Below are 18,368 nucleotides of genomic sequence, written 5' to 3'. Positions count from 1 at the left end.
AGAGAGGTGACATCTTTGTAGAGATATCTGAACAACCTTATAGAAGGCCCTCACCTGGGCCTTGTATAATTCCAATAGGTATACATAGTTGGAGAAGAGAGTCTAAGTGACCAAAATCAGCAGCAAAGGTGTGGGGATTAGGAAATAAAAGTGCAACACATGCTTATTAATGAGTGTTCCCAGTAAGGTGGAGTGTGGGAAGGGAGTGGAAGACACTATGCAAGAAGGAAGGAAGGAAGGAAGGAAGGAAGGAAGGAGGCTAGAAGATACCTGGATGATCCCGTTTCCATGGAGAAGAAAGCCTAACACAATTAGAAGTGAGTGATTAATGGTTCAAGCAGAAGAGGAAAGTCCAGCATGGAAATTTGCGATCAATCTGATTTTCAAATGAGGGGGTTCATCATCTGGCCTTGGGACAGGAAATAATTTGACATTTAAGTTTCCTGATATCTTCAGCAAGCCAGATGGCATTGTGTATTGGGTAGATGATGTGTGCTGGAATTGCACACTCTGATGGCTCAGAGGGTGGCTTATTCAAGGGAAGAACCTAATTTGAAGAGCCCTAAGGGAGCTGAATGGAGGGGTCACTTAATTTATGATGAACTAATGTGTTAAAACTAGTGCCTGTGAGACTGAACTGATATGTGTTTGTAATCCAGTTCTGATATTGTTACAAACATGTAGCAGGTTGGAAAGGTGGTTCCCTTGAATATCATTATAATTCCATCCTATAAATATTTGTTGTGCTTTTTCCCTGGTTATAAATATGATTCAGTCATGGCTCAGGCTGTGAAAAAGTTCTTGGTTATTGGATGAGAGATGCTAAGCAAATAACCATAACATAGATAGGTGTCAAGAACTGGAGTCTGGAAGCTCATGAATGTCACCCTTACTTTATAAATCAATTAGAAAATAAGAGAAACAAATGTCATACTTGAGCTAAATGCCACATTCACCAGTGGGAAAGATGGTACTAGAGAATTAGGCTTAGATGTATAGCAACAATGGGCTTCTAATTTAGAACACAAGAATGAGACAGATACATATAGGCAAGTGGAGGCTGTGCTGTAGGGTGTACAAGACCCCATGGGATGCTGCCCCTGTGTCACATGTCTGAGGAAGACGACACTGGAAAACAGCTTCCTAAGGGAAGCCTGGTTCCAAAACAAAAGACTGAAAGAAGTGTGGGATCCTACTCGCAATTTTACCAATTAGAATAAACCTTTCGCCTCCTTGGGGGATTAATTTAGGATAGAGAGAGACAAAGAGACCAAATGTGTTATGCCTAATTGCTGTTCTCTCTGATTCCCCATTAGGTATGAGTAATGTGCTCTGGGAACACAGATAAGAAGAGCTTTAACTTAAGTATCTGAAGGAGGACAGACACGAGTAGGGGTAGGGAAAGCTGCACCAACTGGCATTTGATTTGGACTTTAAAAGATGACTAGAGGGGCACCTGGGTGGCTCAGTCAGTTTCAGTTCGGGTCATGCTATCACAGTGAGTTTGAGCCCTGCATTGGGCTCTGTGCTGACAGCGAGGAGCCTGCTTGGGATTTTCTCTCTCCCTTTCTCTCTGCCCCTCCCCTGCTCTCTCTCTCTCTCTCCCTCAAAATAAATAAACTTTAAAAAAGAATGACCAGAAAATTTCCAGGAAGACAAGAGACAATATAGATCCCAAACTCGTGATGGCCAAGAAGGACATAGAGTGTCGGGGATAACAAGGAGGGTAAGGAAAGGTGAGATCATAGGTAGCATAGATTGATGCTTGATTCTGAACTGCCTAGTATGCTGGCATAAAGAAGATTGTGTATTTTCAGGTAGGCAATACGGAGCAACTGGAGGTGTTTAGGCAGAGATGTGGTACAATCAGAACTGCATTATATAAAGAGGACTCTGAACGCGGTGTGGAGAATGACTGGTGAATGTGTGTCGGAGGTGGGTGGGGGTGAGAGTGGAGAAGGAAGCGGGTGGAGGCTAGGAGAACAGTTATTGCAGTATTGCAGTGGAATCCATTCCCACTCAGACTCCCTGACTCTGTGTTTAAATGGGAAGAAATAAAAGCTAAATTCAAGGTAAGATAATTCTTTCATGTTTAAGGTAATTCCTCTAATTTTTAATCATTTACTCCTATAGTCCCAATATTTCAGCCCCTGGGCTGTGCTGCCAACTATCATTATAAGACAACAAAGAAATGTTTCAGCAAGATTTTTATTTCCCTCTTATCTTTTTTGTCTCTACAGTATCTCCCAAAATTGTAGAGATTTCTTCAGATATCTCCATTAATGAAGGGAATAATATCAGCCTCACCTGCATAGCAACGGGTAGACCAGAGCCTACGGTTACCTGGAGACACATCTCCCCAAAAGGTAAGAGAAGAAATGGAAGAATTGTTGGCCATGGCTAGGAGGTCATGGCACTGGTGGCTTTATCCAAATGGCCCTACATTTTTGGTATCCTGATAATAGTATACTCATGGCTCTGAAGGGAATTTTGGTGATCTCTACAAGACAGGAATATGTCCTGTAAGATTTCAGAAATCAAATCTGAGCGTTTCTCGAATGCTGGGGAGATTAATTCCAATTCTTTCTGCGTGCAATAGTGTTAACCTGTTCTGGGTGAACTTTATTGGTCTTGTTTGATGATGGAACAATCATCATTGGTGGCATTGTCCAGATGGTTGTTCTAAGATACTAAAAACACAACACATAAGGATTTAAAAAAACTTTGAATGGGCATAGTCCTAAAAGGAAAATGTCCAAGTCTGACTCCTCAGCATTGACAAATATCTGGTCCCTAGTCCATGAGCTGTTTTGCGGTGTTGTTGTTGTTGTTACTCAGATTAATCTTAGATAACAAATATAGCTCAAGATGTGACTAAATTGCAAAATTTACCTTGTCTAAATGTCTAGATGTTTTGTAGACCAGACTAAGTGTTGTTTTGTGCTTTCATGGATTAAACATTAAACCTTTAGATTTTAAGGGGAGATGCCATTTATCATTAAGGTAGCTTTTATGCAAGATGCATTAAATTATTTCATTTGTTTTTAAATATGTACTGAGTGCTTATAATAGCCCAGGCACTCTGCTGAGCACTGGGGATATAGCAATAAAGCAAAACATATCAGTTTTTGTTCTCATGAGCTTCCATTCTCAGGAGACAAGTGACAAAAAAAATGAATCTACAATGTAACAAGTGGTGATAAGAATAAGAAAATAGAGCAGTATACATTGACAGAAGAACAAGAGGTTCGGTTGGAGAAGGCTTTTGAAAAGGTGACATTTGAACAGATATGTGAATAAAGATGCTTCATTTCAGTGCTTATTGCTGGCTAATGTGAGCTATGTTTAAGTAAATGTGTATGTGTGTGTGTCTATGCATGCATGTATGCATGAAGTTATGTGTATGGCTGAGTACTACAGGTTCAAGGATTCTAAAGGAATCATCATAGTGGATATCTCCTTGGTGTTGCAGGTTGGGACCCCCAAAAGTAGACCCTGACAATGTGATTGGCATGCAAGAAGTTTATTTGAGGCTCTCTTGGGATCAACTTCTATGAAGGGGTAGGGAAGGAAGCAGGGCTGGGCTGAGGGAGAAGCTGAGTTGCCTGAAGACCAGTGGAACATCTCAGCTGACCCTGTGGAGAATTCTGAGGCCAGTGTTACCCTTTAGCAATGCTTTGTTGAGATGGGGGTGACCTTTTATACCAGCAGAACAGCCTTGGAATTTGGGCTATCCCCTGAAGAGTTGTGACCTTGGAATAGGCGTCTCTCTTTACACTAGATAGTCTGCATAAGGGGCTGCACCAGAGAGCTGCCCACCAGCAACACATCTGTCCCTGGGGGCAGACATCCTCTCTTCCTAAAGATGGCAGAACATTTGGACATTTAAATGAAATCAGGGTAGGACTATGAGTAGGCCCTCATATCGAATTCCTCTCACAGAAAGAGACAGACTTGCCCTGCTGGAGATTCTCAGAGAAGTCATGAAATTTTCAGTGTGTTAGGCCTGAATTGCTGGGAGCAATCCCATGCAACCATTTCTGACTCTACCACTGTGAGCAAATGGATCTGAGAGAGTTTTCACATGTCTGCAGTTCTCTCGATTTGGAATGGCCTTACAAATGGACTGGCCCAAAACCTGGGAGGAGACTTCTACTGTGCATGAGATCATCAGTGAGAGAACGTAGCTCTAGGGCACCTCTGAGGCAGGGTCCATCGAAATGGACAGACTTTCCAAGTTCACAATGCACGCCATTCATCACTGCTTAATGCTTGTCCCCAGTGCTATTGGACGCCAGGGCGCTCTGTGCTTTTAAAATCTGTGGAACATTCATCATCCTGGGTAGACTCACTTTACCTTATGTAGAGAGGCACTGGACCCCTCCTTCTTGCAGGTCTCCCTCTGTCTCCTGTCTGGTATCTTCTCTGATTTCCTCTCCCAGCTTTTCAGCTCTTTGTCCTTTTGTAAGTACTCCTCCTGACATTTCTCCTCTGTACATACATCTCCTTCTGTCTTGCCCTTTCATGCTTTCTCTTTTTATTGTTTATTTTCTCTTTCTTTCTCAGTCTCCTAAACATCTGTGCATTAATTTCAATTCTCCCTCCATTTTTTTCCCCTCTCTCTCTTTTCCTGACAATTACTTCTGTCTCTCTTATGGCATTGGAGCCTCCTCTTTCTTTTATCTTGCTGAAGTTCACACTGGCATACCTTAGAGTCTTTTTACCCCTTTTGTGGCCATTAAGCAGACTCATTGCCTCAGGGGACTTTACCTGAGACTGTGCCAGATGCTTCCATTTTACTGTTTTGGCTGCTATGGAAACAGAGGATGGATCAAGGAGTGAGGAGAACGATAATCTGAATCTACCTGTGGATCAGAGTAATTTAGATGAACAGCCTTTTCCAGATCCCTGGTCCAGATTAGCTATCGCAGATTTAAACTGATGAGACATGCCAAGCAGTAACTAATCACCTCAGAACTCACCAGGGTGCCATTTTCCCAGTGACTGATTATTTGGAGATCAGAGGTGTCAGTGGACTGCTGCCAGATCTGAACCGAAGCTGGAGACCCTTAGCAGTAAGACCTTCATCTTTCCCCCCTAAATATTTCCAAAAGGGTACTTATTTTAAATAAGTTGGGACAGTCTTGGGGTTCCTTGGTGAAAAAAAAAAAGATATGCCACATCTTAGCAAAGCCTCCAAAGGCAAAGAGCTCTTGTCATCTTTTGTTCTACTTTGTGTGGGTAGATCATTTTCAATCTGGACAGTTCTCACACACATACCCATAAAATCCCTGAATGGATAGCTGATGGAGGCTAAGCACATAGGCAACCCTGATGGCTACACTGCATTTTCTCCCTCGAGACTGATGTGTTTGTTTTGTATATTTCTGAAAACTCTTAGTTTCTTCCATCATAACTCATATGGTGCTGCTTGCAATAAACTTCTACAAACCTCTTTAGAATGTGTATCCCAGGCTTGACCCCTTTTTACATGGAGAAGGAGAACAGGAATGTTAACCACCATTTTAGTAATGGCTCATGCATTTTGGTACATAGACACAGGAGTGATCATCTGATCAGAAGCAGAATGGAGGGGACTTGTCCATGAAATTATCTGCCTAGCACTTTACATCAGATGGATAAAATGCCACTTTTCCATATCCAAGATGTAGAGGAAGGTGAGGCCTCCCAAGACACACCTCTGTGCTGCCATTGATCATGGGAAGTAATTGTCTCTTGTTACTGGCAATATGTCTTCTAGTTCTCCTCATGAACTTACCACTCCCAAGAGTTCAAGAAGAAAGTGCACAAGCTTTGTAAAGATACCTGCCCTCCTTCTGCACACTTGTTTCGAATGTACATGTTTTGCTAACACCTGTATGGGCCTTGGTCTTTTCAGAAGGAAGAGCCCTCCTCTCTCTGTCTCAAGGAAATTCTATTTGGATGGGCACAAATGTTTTATTGGCCTCTCACCAAATTCTGTGTAAATGCTAGCATCCTACTCCAAGGGCCCAAACGCCATCAGTGGCCCCTGTCTCGTATGGGCATATTCCCCATTAATGGCTCTGTGCCTTGTCTTTTGTCCCCATCTAGGCATGCAATAATTTATTTTAGCAAAGGCTTAAGCTTGAGTCTTTCTATGTAAAAAAGAATACCTTTAAGGTTCTCTGTTACTCTGATTCTCCCATGTGTCCTAAAATTTTTATGTCTCCAGTTGCTGTTGGATTGTAGGAGCTTTAGAGAGAAAGGTGAGATTCCTATATTGCCACATCCCCAGGAGCCCAACATGGAACTCAGGTGAAGATTTGAGTCAGATCACTGACATGCAGATTCTACTATACCTACGGAATCAAGGATCATTGAGCATCCTAATGGAGCATCCCTTTTCAGTGTGCCTACCTCCACTTCTCTCCCATCAAACAAAATACTGAAAATAAAAACCTTACCAAGGCTACTGAAAGAATACTTTGTACTCAGATGTCGGTTGGGGGCTCAGAAAGGTCCAGTGAGCTGTTTACAGAGATGTCCTGATTTCTGATTCATGAATTCTTTGAGACCTATGTCTCTTTGAGGGCCCACATCTCACTTTGTTTCTTGACCTTCTAGCACAATGTCCATCACCTAGAAAGCATTCAAGAAATATTTGTTGATTCTGTGAACAAGTACTTACTTTCATCAGTGCCCCAGAGAGACATGCTTGTTCTCCCATGTCAAAGACTTCATCCTGATCCTTGAGGAACTCCACTTTGATGTTGCTGTTGAGACCTGAGTGTTTCCTGCTGAAGCTCTGTTGGGGAATTTCCAGGACATTTTCTCTGGTCTTCACAGGATTGTCAAGCTTTTCCAAAGTTCTCCTACTAAGAGACCTGCTGTGGCTGGTCTTAACTTCTCCTTGAAGGAGAGACTCCTTTTCATGTACTCTTTTGAAAAAGTTGAGAAGACTCACAAGTGACTTTGAAACTGGATCCTCTAGTGAGCTCTCTTCTACCCTCATCACTGCCTCACTGCTGTCACTCTCCTGATGCGTGTGTTACTCTCATATGTTCTTCATCTGGCCTCTCTGAGTCTCTTGGTCCTTTTGGTATCTTACTCTTCCCAACCATAATTGTGCATAAACCCTCAATGGCTCCAACAGTTTCATAAAATAATCCTGGATGTTTCCAGGGAAAGTTACTTCAACTGTATATGGAAATTTGTTTCTCCTCATAGGTTAAAAAAATAAAAATTCAAAGAAAGAAATCAGTGTGAAAAAGAGAAATAATAGTTTAAAAATTCTCCCTGCCCCTGACACTATGATAGTTGAAGTGGGAAATAGATTGGTTTTTCTTAGGGCCATATAAAGACTCTGGGGGCAAAATTAAGAGCAGGGCCATACATCTTTTGGGCTCCAAACCTAGCCTCTGTTATGGAACACTTACCTTTCAATGTGCAGTGTGAGCAGTGGACAAATACCTGTGGGACTAAGAAACCTTCCTCTTCCAAATCTCTTCCCTTCCCACCTCAGGTGTCCTTCTCTACTTGAAGAGGTCCAGGGGCATCTGGTTTTTCTAGACCTTGTTTCTCATAGCTTTGAAAGACACCAAAAACCTCACCAAGTTGTTGAGGACAAAGTGACCCTTGGATGGAAGCTTTTCTTCTCCTTGTCAATGCCCTGAGTCCTTCCCTCCCCCACCCCCACCACACCCACCTACCTTTCCATTTGTCAGTACTGACAGGTCTTCCTCCCCAGCCAAGCAGGACACTGAAGCACTAATTGGCACTGGAGGTATCACAGCTTGAGTTCAACCAGAGCTGGCAGGTGCCATGACTCCAGTGACAGCTCTGTGAAAAAGTGTCAGGAGCAAAGCTGTGGCATGCCATCGGCTGACTGCAGCACCCTGGCACTAATGAGCAGCCTGTCAGCACCAGCATCAGGGGCCCCATGTGGCACAGAGATCATTAGGATGGCAGATGAGAAAAAACTTCTCCAGCAAAGAAGAGCCAGGATTGGAAGGGAAGGAGGACAAAATGGAACTAAAGACCTCTCCTTACCCACAGGTGGTTATCACCCAGCAGGAAAGGACCAAAAATACACACTTACACACACACACACACACACACACACACACACACAACATGTTTATAAAAGATCTCTATGCCAACTCTGGACAACCCTTGGAGTCTCATTTTGGTTGAGTTGCCCTGTAATTAATTGATATAGGCCACAAATCTCTTCTGCAGTAAGCCAAGGGGGAGCTCAGTGACTAAATTAAGTCTCCAGTCATGGTCGCCCATACTATGAAACCAGGAAGTAGTGTAAGTCCCAAAGAAAGAGGGACCTGAGGAAAAAAGAAAGCATTGGTATCAGTGGGTTGCTTTTTTTCTTTTTTCTTTTTTGGCTACTTTTCAGGGCAGACTCCCTGCCCAGGGAACCTGCTGAGCTGCCAACTGCCTGCCTGTCTTCCACTGGAGTATGATAATCTAAGAGACACAATTAAGAGAAGTAGTTTTGTTTTGTTTTGTTTTGTTTTGTTTTGTTTTGTTTTCCTTTGTTATTTCATCCCAGAGGTGGGTTTGGGAAATGGCCAGTATGTCTGCTTTGTTTTTCTACTTCCTGAGGGCAGGTGTGAATTCTCCAGCTCCATTCTTCTGCTTCATGCTTTATAAGAGTCTGGCCTCTCTCTGAGTTTTGGTTATCTCTAATGGCTCCATTTCTTCATGGGTGGAGGTGACCTGACACAAGGTGGCCATCTGTCTGAAAGAAATGGGCCTTGAGAGCAGGTCCAACTACATTTGAAGTTGCTTCCACTACTTACCAGCTGGGTCCCATTGGGGTAGTGATAAATCTTTCTGAAGATGTGTTTATATATTAATTTTGTTCTTGCTTCTTGGTGTGGCACCAAGAATTTTCATTATTTGTTTCTGGACCCCAGTTGCCCCACACGCTGCAGTTACACTAACAACTGGACATTTACCTTTGGTGTCCTTACCTTTGCACTCACCAGCTGGTCTCCCTTGATCACATCCTTGCACCTTTTGGATACAGTTCTATTCTTTCTTTAAGACCATGGTCAAAAGCTACCAGTCACCTCTGGTGGCTTTCTTCAGGCAAAGTGAGTCACCCCTTTTTATGAGATCCCATAGCATTTTGCACACATTCCTAATGATGGCAATCCTTACAGTGACTTGTATGCTCAAAAGGCCCTCCTTATGTCCAAAGGACAGTTATTATGCTGTTTTATTTTATCCTCAGTGCCTAGCACAGCACCAGATGTTTGCAGGTTCTGTAAGTGATTGTTGAACAAAGAGGTATCCAATCTATAGATAGATCCAGTATTTTTCACCCCCCCCTTTTTTAAATTTAGTCTTCCTGATGCATAATTTAAAACAAAAGTCACTTTAGTGAGTAAAGGGTAAGATACAGGAACTTCATCTCTTCACATCATTCTTTACTGTCTACCATGTTTCCCAAACCAGTCCAAAGAATTTGTAAGAAAATGTTCTCCCCACTGGTCTGCCCCCAGAACCAGCCCTAACACTCTTCATATGCAAAACAGAGATAATAAAGCCTTCCTAACATGGATGCCATGAGGATTAAATGTGGTCATCAGTGCCACGGACCTGGCCCCAAAATGACACATAGTAGGTGGCCAACAATGTGAGCTTCCATAGCCCCAGCCAGCATCTTGCCTTCCCTGCCACTCAGGAGACAAGAGCAAAAGGGGAGGAAATTAAAATTCTTTTCTCTGAAAGGGTTGAATCCTTACAAAAGCTGAAGCTCAGTCAATTGCCAGAATGGATAGACATTCAAAGGTGCTTAATCAGCACCTCTCTCACCCCCCCCCACCATTTTCTAATTAACGTAGGTGCTTGATTAAAATTCCCAGAGTACCCCCAAGTAGCTATCCCAGGAGAATTAAGTAATTGCTATTGCAAAAGATATTACAGTGGTCATTGATGGTGGAAAAAAAAAATAATTGCATCATAATTGAAAGTGGCAGATCTCCTGTCCAGCGTAGCAGCAGAGCATACGGTATTAGGCCCAACCTATACAGAGAAAGCCATTTATTATGATAAAGATAAACCAGTGGCACAACTTCAAGTCTGGGGCAAAGTGATCTAGAAACTCGTTAAGCAAATGGTTTAAACACAGACAAGCAGACCAAGGTGGGAAGGAAGAAAGCTGAGGAAGACATTTACAGATGACTCTTTAACTCCGTAATTCTCTTTAGCCATAAAATTACAGCTGGATAGATACAGTTAGGGTAAAGTTTGCCAATGTCAATAAGCATTTTTGTAAGTTTAAAATTTATGATCTGGTTTGAAGCAATATTATAGCTGTGCAACTTCCTACTTCAAAGATGAGGAGAATCATAAAAAGACTAGTGGGGAAATTAATGAGTTCAATGTGCCTGGATTGAGAACATATGAAATCAAGCCTCAGCCTAGAAACCAAGGGCAGAAGTGCATACCACAGACACTGTTTGTGGTTTTACTAAATTATTTTAAAGCCCTTGAAAAATGTTCTAGAATCAGACGTCGGCTGAATTCAGTCATTGCTAACAGCATCCTTCCCCACACTCTCCTAAGCCAGGCTATTTATGCTGGTACTTGGTGACCGTTACTATGCAGAATTGTTTTGATAGAACAAAAAAGGAAACATAAAAGCAAGAATATTGTATCATCTTCCCCACAGATGCTAACCAGCCCTAGCTAGTTAGATGCAAAGGGCTTCTTAAAATGGGAGCCCCTCCAGGCCAGAAGACCACATTTCTGATGAGTATCTGTAGCAGGCAGCTCTACTTGGCATCCGAGAAGGTCTCAGCAGGCCTCCCCATCCACCACAAACACAGTGACCTTCTGGCTATCACACCCCTGGAGATCACTTAAGGCTTTGGAGTTCCATGTCTAGCATCCACCAAGCTTAGATAAAGTTTTCCATGCTAGCTTGGAGAAAGCTTTTCATTCCAAATGTCCTTGTCACAAGCAGTGTGAAACATGTCCCATGATTAGGCTGCTTTATCAGTGAGAGAGGGAGGCTTAGAGAGGTAAGGCTAATGGGTCAAGGTCACACAGCTCCACAAATATGCAATGGCCAAAGTAAAACTCAAATCCAAGTCTTTTTGACTCCAAAGTCCATATTCTTGAAGTGTATTGATTTCCTGCCAGGTTTCTGACCCATTGCTTCTTCTGGATCTTCTGGGACATGTATACTTTCTGGTTTCAGACCTCTTGCCAGCCCAGGGCTCTGCTCCTTGGGTCATCCACTTTTTTACAGCCTTCTTGTAAACTCACCCACACTCTTGTTCAGACACTGTACTCCATTTGGGGCACTGTGCTTGGCCTTGACATTCCATCCTCTCCAATGATCTGTGGCTCCATGCAGTGGATCTTTGCATTAATACCTCTGAGCAAGGGACAGAGCCCCAGCATGGAGAGTTGACCCTACCTCAGTTCTCCAGTGAGTTTTCTTTCTCCTACTGAGTCAGCCTTTCTGAGTTTTATGCTCTCTCACCTTTCCGCCTCCACCTGGACTGGGACTCATGGCAGTGATGTGGCTGTTCTCTGACTTGATTTATTTTTTCTTCATGTTAAATACTAACATTCACTCACACAATGGTATGTCTTTGGCTTTGATTGTTATTATTAGGTTGTTTTACACTTTAACAGCTTTAGATATGAAAAGAAATTGCTGGATTCCTGTGTATGTTTTTCATTATCTGACTCCATTCAGTTTCCCTGATGTGTCCTTGTAGTATTTGGCATATTTTATCTTCTCAGTGGTGTAAAATGCTTTTTAATACTGGAACCAGGACAGTTGTGAAGTAATGAACAGAATACCAATTTAGTTCCTTTCAGATCAAGGAGACTCCAGCTTTCTCCGTGGCTGGACTTCCCAGGTTCCCCAAGTACTACCGCACACTCAGGCTGGTCACCACCTTTGAATTTGGGATGATGAAGAAGTAATTCTTCCTGCTGTAGGAGGATCATCTTACCTGCTGCTCCCCAGCAGTGATAGATTCTTCTCACACCTTCCCCTTACCCTGAAAAACAAATCCCTCTTCTCTCTTCTAATGGAGAGTTAAAAGGAATGACTTTGGACTTTATCTTTCCTCCATAAGGGATTCAGAACTCCTCCTGTTTTTTAACTGTCCTGCACTCAGGAGGCCTCGTGTTCCTTCTCTGATTTCTTGCATCACTGCTTTGCACTCTATTGAATGGTTCACTGGGGTCACTGTGGTTGAAGATATTTGGCCAGTCATCTGCATGATAAAGAAAGACAAACGGTTTTCTCCCATCATTGATTTATTTATGCTGTCACATACCATCCCAGAAAAGAATTTCATCAGAGAAGGTGACATGGATTCCCCACCTCCCCCAGGAAAATTCCTTGGAAAAACAGCTTTGATTGTTCATGAATTACTCAACAATTTCTTGGTAAGCACCTCTCTCTGCTAGGCCACTGTCCTAGGTAGTGGAGACGCATGAATGAACAAAGCAGACAAAATCCTGGCCTCATATAGCTCATATTTTAGTGGAAGAGACAGAAAATAACCTGATGGATACAAAAACTTTGTAATGTATTATATGGTAATTACTGTGGAAAAAATGATCATAATAAAATGCAAACAGATGATCAGCATATGTTTGGAGGTTGCAATATTTTTTTTCAACAAAATCTCCTTTAATTCTCAATGTTACTAATATTTCAAATTTAGTGTACTAAGTAAATACTAGTTTTGCTATTTTTATGTCCATAATTCACTTATAATCAACATTAAGATTCATAATGTTGTGGCAAAAAATGTTTACATCCTTCAGGAAAATCACATTTTTGTCATTAATTATTAAGATTGCTTTGCATGGTTTAAGCTTACGTGGGTGTTATAATGTTAACTAGAGTAGACAGGGATGGAGTCATTAGGAAGGCGGCCCAAGAAAGTTGGGGGAGGACACTAGGATGACTCCAGCAAGAGCGTTGCTGGCAGGGCTTGCAGTAAATACAAAGGCCCTGCATCAGTACACAGCTGCCACATTCAGGGTCATCAAGGAGGCTGTGGAGATACCAGAAGAGTTATGTAACACCTAATTTCCTCTCAATAGACTATAAGTTTCATGAGGGGAAGGAACATGCTCTTTCTTCCTTACTGCTATGTGCACCAATGCTTAGCATGTATCTGTCAAATTAAAGACATTCAATAAGTATTTCTTCAATGAATTAGTGAGTAACGTCAGCATGGGGTTATAGTAAGAATACTTGAGCAAGCATTCTGGAAAGAGACAAGGTTCGAATCAGAAATTATGGTCCCTTGGGGTGCCTGGGTGGTTCAGTCAGTTAAGTTTCTGATTCTTGATTTTGGCTCAGGTCATGATCCCAGGGTCCTGGGATTGAGCCCTATGTCGAGCCTAGAGTTCAGCTCTATGCTGGGTGTGGAGCCTGCTTAAGATTCTCTCTCTGCCCCTTCTGCCCCTTCCCCATTGGTGTGCACATGCATGAGTGCTCTCAAAAAAGAGACAGAGAGAAATTGTGAATTGTGTATTTTTCATTAGTTATTGAAGGTATTGGAAAATAACATAGGCAAATGACAGTGATAGAATGTGGTTAAAGGGAAGGTCCATGGAGAAGAGGGATCCATGTAGCTGATGGTGCAGGTGTCTGACAAATCATCAAAGGGAACGTTAAAGTCACCCCAGATAATGGCTGAGGTTAGTGACAAGTAGGGCTGTGAGCCACATGTGAAAGCCCTCAAAGAATCATGAGGAATTCAGGGCATCAGTCATTGGAAGCGAGAACAGGTAGATGCAACATAGCCAGAGGGCAAAAGCTTTGAATGGACTTTCAATAAAACTGTAAAAGAGGAATGGTCTCCAAGTGATCTTGAGTGAGAAGGACTATCACCCCAAACAACCCAGTGATTTCTTGAGAAATACACAAAGGAAGTGTTGCCCTCAGGAAGTAGCTGGGTTTTAATTACTTAAGGCAGTTCAGGGAGTGGTCAGCCTAGAGGCTGAGGGCTTAGGTAATATGTGGCTTCCCAGAAAATGTAAGGTGGGAGGGGTGAGGAATGAAAGAGCTGCAGGACACTGACAATGGGGGGAAGGGGCACAGAGTCACCCTGGCAGTGACAGATGTGAGGCATGTTAGATTTAAATTGTCCCCAGTGGAAGACAGTGAAACCACACTTTGCAGATTTCAGCTGCAGCCTATGCCTGTGGAGAGGGATAGAAATCCCTTCTCTTCCTGAACCTTAAGGTGGGGTAGTGACAGTTGTAGCTTTTGGCAAGGTCAGGCCTTTTTTGTGATCCAGAGCAAGGGGACTGACTTTTCAGAGGCCATTAAAAGGCCAAGTTTGGAGATCATGAGATAGCATGACAGCAGGGGAGGAGAATAGATTCTGGGATTGAGATAATTGGAGGTGGGGGTAAGATTGCCAGAACCTGCTGATAGGGTCAGAGTTTTCTCCAAAATTGATCATAACAACTCTAGTTACATTTATTTTTTTAAAGAATCAAGATTTATTGGATTGAACAGAAATGATAGAGTACAATGGTTATGATAAATAGGCAGAAAGAATTATCTTTTATTCAACAGATATTTATTGGGTACTTAAAACATGACAGTACATATCTAAGTGCTTCAGATTGTGTTGTGGACACAGCATTCAAAGACTCTACCCTGTGGAGCTGCAACACTGGAGTATAGGGAATATTTGTTAAATAAATATGCAACCTAGTGTCACGGGAAGATAGTACTGTTGAGGAAAATGACACGTTTACCCCAGGGATGTGGTAAAGGATGATGAACGGTACTACTTTAGTCAGAGTACAAGGATCAGCCCTGACCAATACCTAGATGCCCAAGGGAAGCGAGCCACTGACATATCAAGAGAGGGTCTTCCAGACAGAGGTATCTGCAGATACCAAGACCGTGCATCCAGAACATGCTTCATGTGTGTGAGGAACCACAAGAATGTGGACAAATGTAAGTGGCATAGTGTGTGCTAAAGAGACCCCAGGGTCAGGTCATGTGATACCTGGAAAACGGTGTTAAAAACTGGAATCTGTTTGAATAAAAGGCATTGGCAAGTTTTAAGCAAGAGAGTGAAGTGATTTAATACATGTTGTTCAAGGGCCATTTTAACCGCTTGAAGAGAAAGGCAGGGGTTAAGAGGTGGGTTAAAGTAGCAACTGGGATGCTAGTTCGGATTCTGCTTTGGTCCCTCAAGAAATGATGAGGAGGAGGATTATCGTGGTAGGGTTGAAGGTGATAAGACTATGTTTAATGTGCAATGTATTCTGAATTAAAGCTGCCAAGATTCCCTGACTGATTAAACATGGGAGTTGTGAGGCAGAGTTAGGTGACTGAGATTTGTGGCCTGTGCCACTGGTGACTAGGGATATAATTTTCTGTTGCCTAGAACTCCAAGAGCAACAAGTCTGTAGGTGGAAATAGGAGCTTGGTACTTAAGATATGCAAATGGAAATGCTGATTAGATAGTTGGCTATGTAAGCATACAGGGGTATAAAAATAAATGTAGGGGTCAGCAGCATTCTGATGGTGTTCAGTGCCACAAGGCTGTCTGTCACCACCTATGAGGTGAGGCTAGTTAGAGGAGAGTTCTGTGGACTGGGCTTTGGGGCACTCCAATACATAGGTGCCAAGATGAGAGGATGAGTCAGCATGGATGATGGTGGGAAAGTAGAGAGCTGTGAAGCAAATCTGAAAGGCAACAGAAAACGATGCTTCATAAAGGAGGGGTGTGCACAAGTGTGGCTCAGAAGACAAAGGAGATAGGGAACGAGAACTGGTACAATGCACTTGCATGAGAGTCTGGCTGGTGAGAATGGTTCTGGTGCAAGAAGATATGGACAGGATTGATTAGGAAAGGAGAGAAGGGGTTCAATAAATGGAGAGACCAATAAAATGCTTTGAGAAGCTTTGCACAATATAGGATTAGATGTTGGAGGGGAATGTGAAGGTAAAGAAGGACTTTTTCCCAAAATCCCATCTGCAGTCTGGCTTCCCTTGGCCATTCCTTGGCTATTGTTGCTGTGTAATAAGAGTGGGTCCTTGAACAACATAGGTTGGAACTGCCTCGGTCCACCTATATGAGGTTTTTGTTTATTTGTTTTGTTTTGTTTTGTTTTAATAAACTGTATTTAAATAAATACAGTTCAACACTGTAAATGTGTTTCTCTTCCTTTCTGTTTTCTTAATAATGTTTTATTTTCTCTAACTTACTTTACCAAAAAAATACAGCATATAATAGGTATAACATACAAAATATGTATTAATCAACTTTATGTTATTAGAAAAGCTTCCAGCCAATAGGCTATTAGTAGCTAAGTTTTTGGGGTTGTTTGTTTGTTTGTTTGGAGAGGGTGGGGGGCCAAAGATTATATGTGGACTTTCAACTGCACAAGGGATCAGCATCCCTCACCCCCAAGTTGTTCAAATGTCTGCTATACTTGTGTTAGGGTTCTAAGTTGCCCCTCTTCTTCAGGTGGAATAAAAGAAAGAATTAGCTAAGACAGGTCTGTGCTTGTGGTGCTGCCTATAAATCTTGATCTACAGCTGAGTGACCCTAAAATTTCTCTATATGGCTTTTGTTTGATCTGGGAATTTGAAGCCAGAGTCTCCATGTTGCTAAAGCAATTGACTCTCTGACACTGAGGCACATTGTCTGGAGGTGAGACTCTGTACCATCAAATTTAGTGAAGATTCCACTGAGCATTGATAGATAAAACACTTATTGCAAATGTTTAGAGTGTGAAATAGCCACTGAGAAGGAGCATTGAGGATGATATCTGCTTATCTCTCAACCCCTCCTTAGACACCAGGGCAAAAGTTCTCAAAGTCCTCCATATTTGATCTTCCATGACCAGATTTCCAACTAAGGCAGGGTTATTTGAATTAATCTGTTCTTCACAACCAGAACAGGGACCAAGTTAGACTTGGGCAGCCACCCATCTGGCCACAAATGTTTATCCTGCTGAAGCCCCTCTAAGAAGCTCCAAAAGGGATAGAAGAGGATGACCAACTAACTACCCTAACTGTGCCTAACTACCCTAACTGTGCCAACAAACACAACCTAAATCCTATTCTGGGGGAGATTATCTGTATAGGGGAAATACTTTAGTTCTCTGCAAATTATGCAAACATTCCTGCTGCCTCAGTGTTGCTGAGTCTAGGTCAGGCAGGGCAGAGGATGCAGACAACCTCAGTATTTAATCTAAAATGATGTTGGAGATGGGGGACAGTTCACCAACATGGAAGCAAGTACCAGCAGCAACAGGTATAGTGAAATCTTCTCCATTTAATCTTGGCTTGAAGGTATGTTCCTAAGGATCCATCCAGGTTATTTCTCCTGACAGTCCTAACAGGCCCCTTCCCATTGTCCACATTACCCTAGAGGCACTTCTTTCCTTTGAGAGAGGAAAAAAACACACAAAGCTTGATTGATAGGGCACATTGTGAATGATGAAAGGGTTGTAAAGAACTGGTTCCATCCCTCTTTGCATCTTAGTTTCCAACCAGAACCCATGGCCTTTGAGAATTGAGGGCAACTTAATGAGTGTGACCACAATGTTTGCTCCAAAATAATTTTGCTTCCTTTGACTTCACTGCCAAGCATCCACACTGGCCAGGCCTTGTTCTTCTCTTGAACAGTCACATTCCTCTGTGTGTTGATGTTTTCTCTCTTTATCACATCACTTTTCTAGGCCTCTTGATTTTGGTCACTCGGGTGTTGTCATGGCAATGACATCCTCAGTAGAGTGGTGTTGCTCATGTTGTCATGGTTATAAGGACCTCTTGATGAGAGCCCCACTTCATTGTCATAATGCAGACAGCAGTAAAGAACCCTAGGATCTCTTGGTAAGCCTGAATTCTTAGACTAGGAGCTAGTGTTTCTGTGCCTAAAAATGCAAGTGGCAGTAATTAGAGAAATAGCAGCAGTCTAAAATGGTTAGACTCTATCCACATGGAAAGAAGAACACTAAAAGAGGGATCATTATCATCACTATGAGCATGTCCTCTTATTCCTTTTTTCTATCATCATCATCATCATCATCGTCATCATCATTGCCAGTGTTTTGAAAGGAATTGTCTATGTTCCAGGCACTATTCGAAGTGATTTACATGTATAAACTCTTTAATTTTCTTGACAGCCTTATGATGCAGGTGTTATTACTGTTCTTCTATAGATTAAGGAACTGAGACTCAGAGGGCTTGCATAAGTAACTTGCTTAAAGACATACCCTAGAATGGAGCTGGACAAACCTTAACCAGGCAGATGGTTTGCAGAGGCTCCACTCTGAATCCATTACTCCACTGCTTACTGTTGGACTGTTTTATAATCGATAGCAAAAACCAAGATGAATCAGCC

The 18,368-nt window shown here is 42.3% G+C and overlaps 1 protein-coding gene across 2 annotated transcripts in view; it reads left to right on the top strand.

The window, feature by feature from the left end:
- NTM (neurotrimin) overlaps positions 1–18,368 on the top strand; it is a 399,599-nt gene that overhangs the window by 289,797 nt on the left and 91,434 nt on the right. For both annotated transcript variants that reach the window (XM_049654183.1, XM_049654174.1), the window contains exon 3: positions 2,241–2,366. In XM_049654183.1, coding sequence (XP_049510140.1) covers positions 2,241–2,366 — 126 coding nt within the window. The remainder of the gene's footprint in view (positions 1–2,240; positions 2,367–18,368) is intronic.

The sequence above is a fragment of the Panthera uncia genome, chromosome D1 (assembly GCF_023721935.1).
Source record: "Panthera uncia isolate 11264 chromosome D1, Puncia_PCG_1.0, whole genome shotgun sequence".
Taxonomy (NCBI): Eukaryota; Metazoa; Chordata; class Mammalia; order Carnivora; family Felidae; genus Panthera; species Panthera uncia.
The sequence above is the reverse complement of the archived record's forward strand: the minus strand, read 5'-3'. Positions and strand labels throughout refer to the sequence as shown.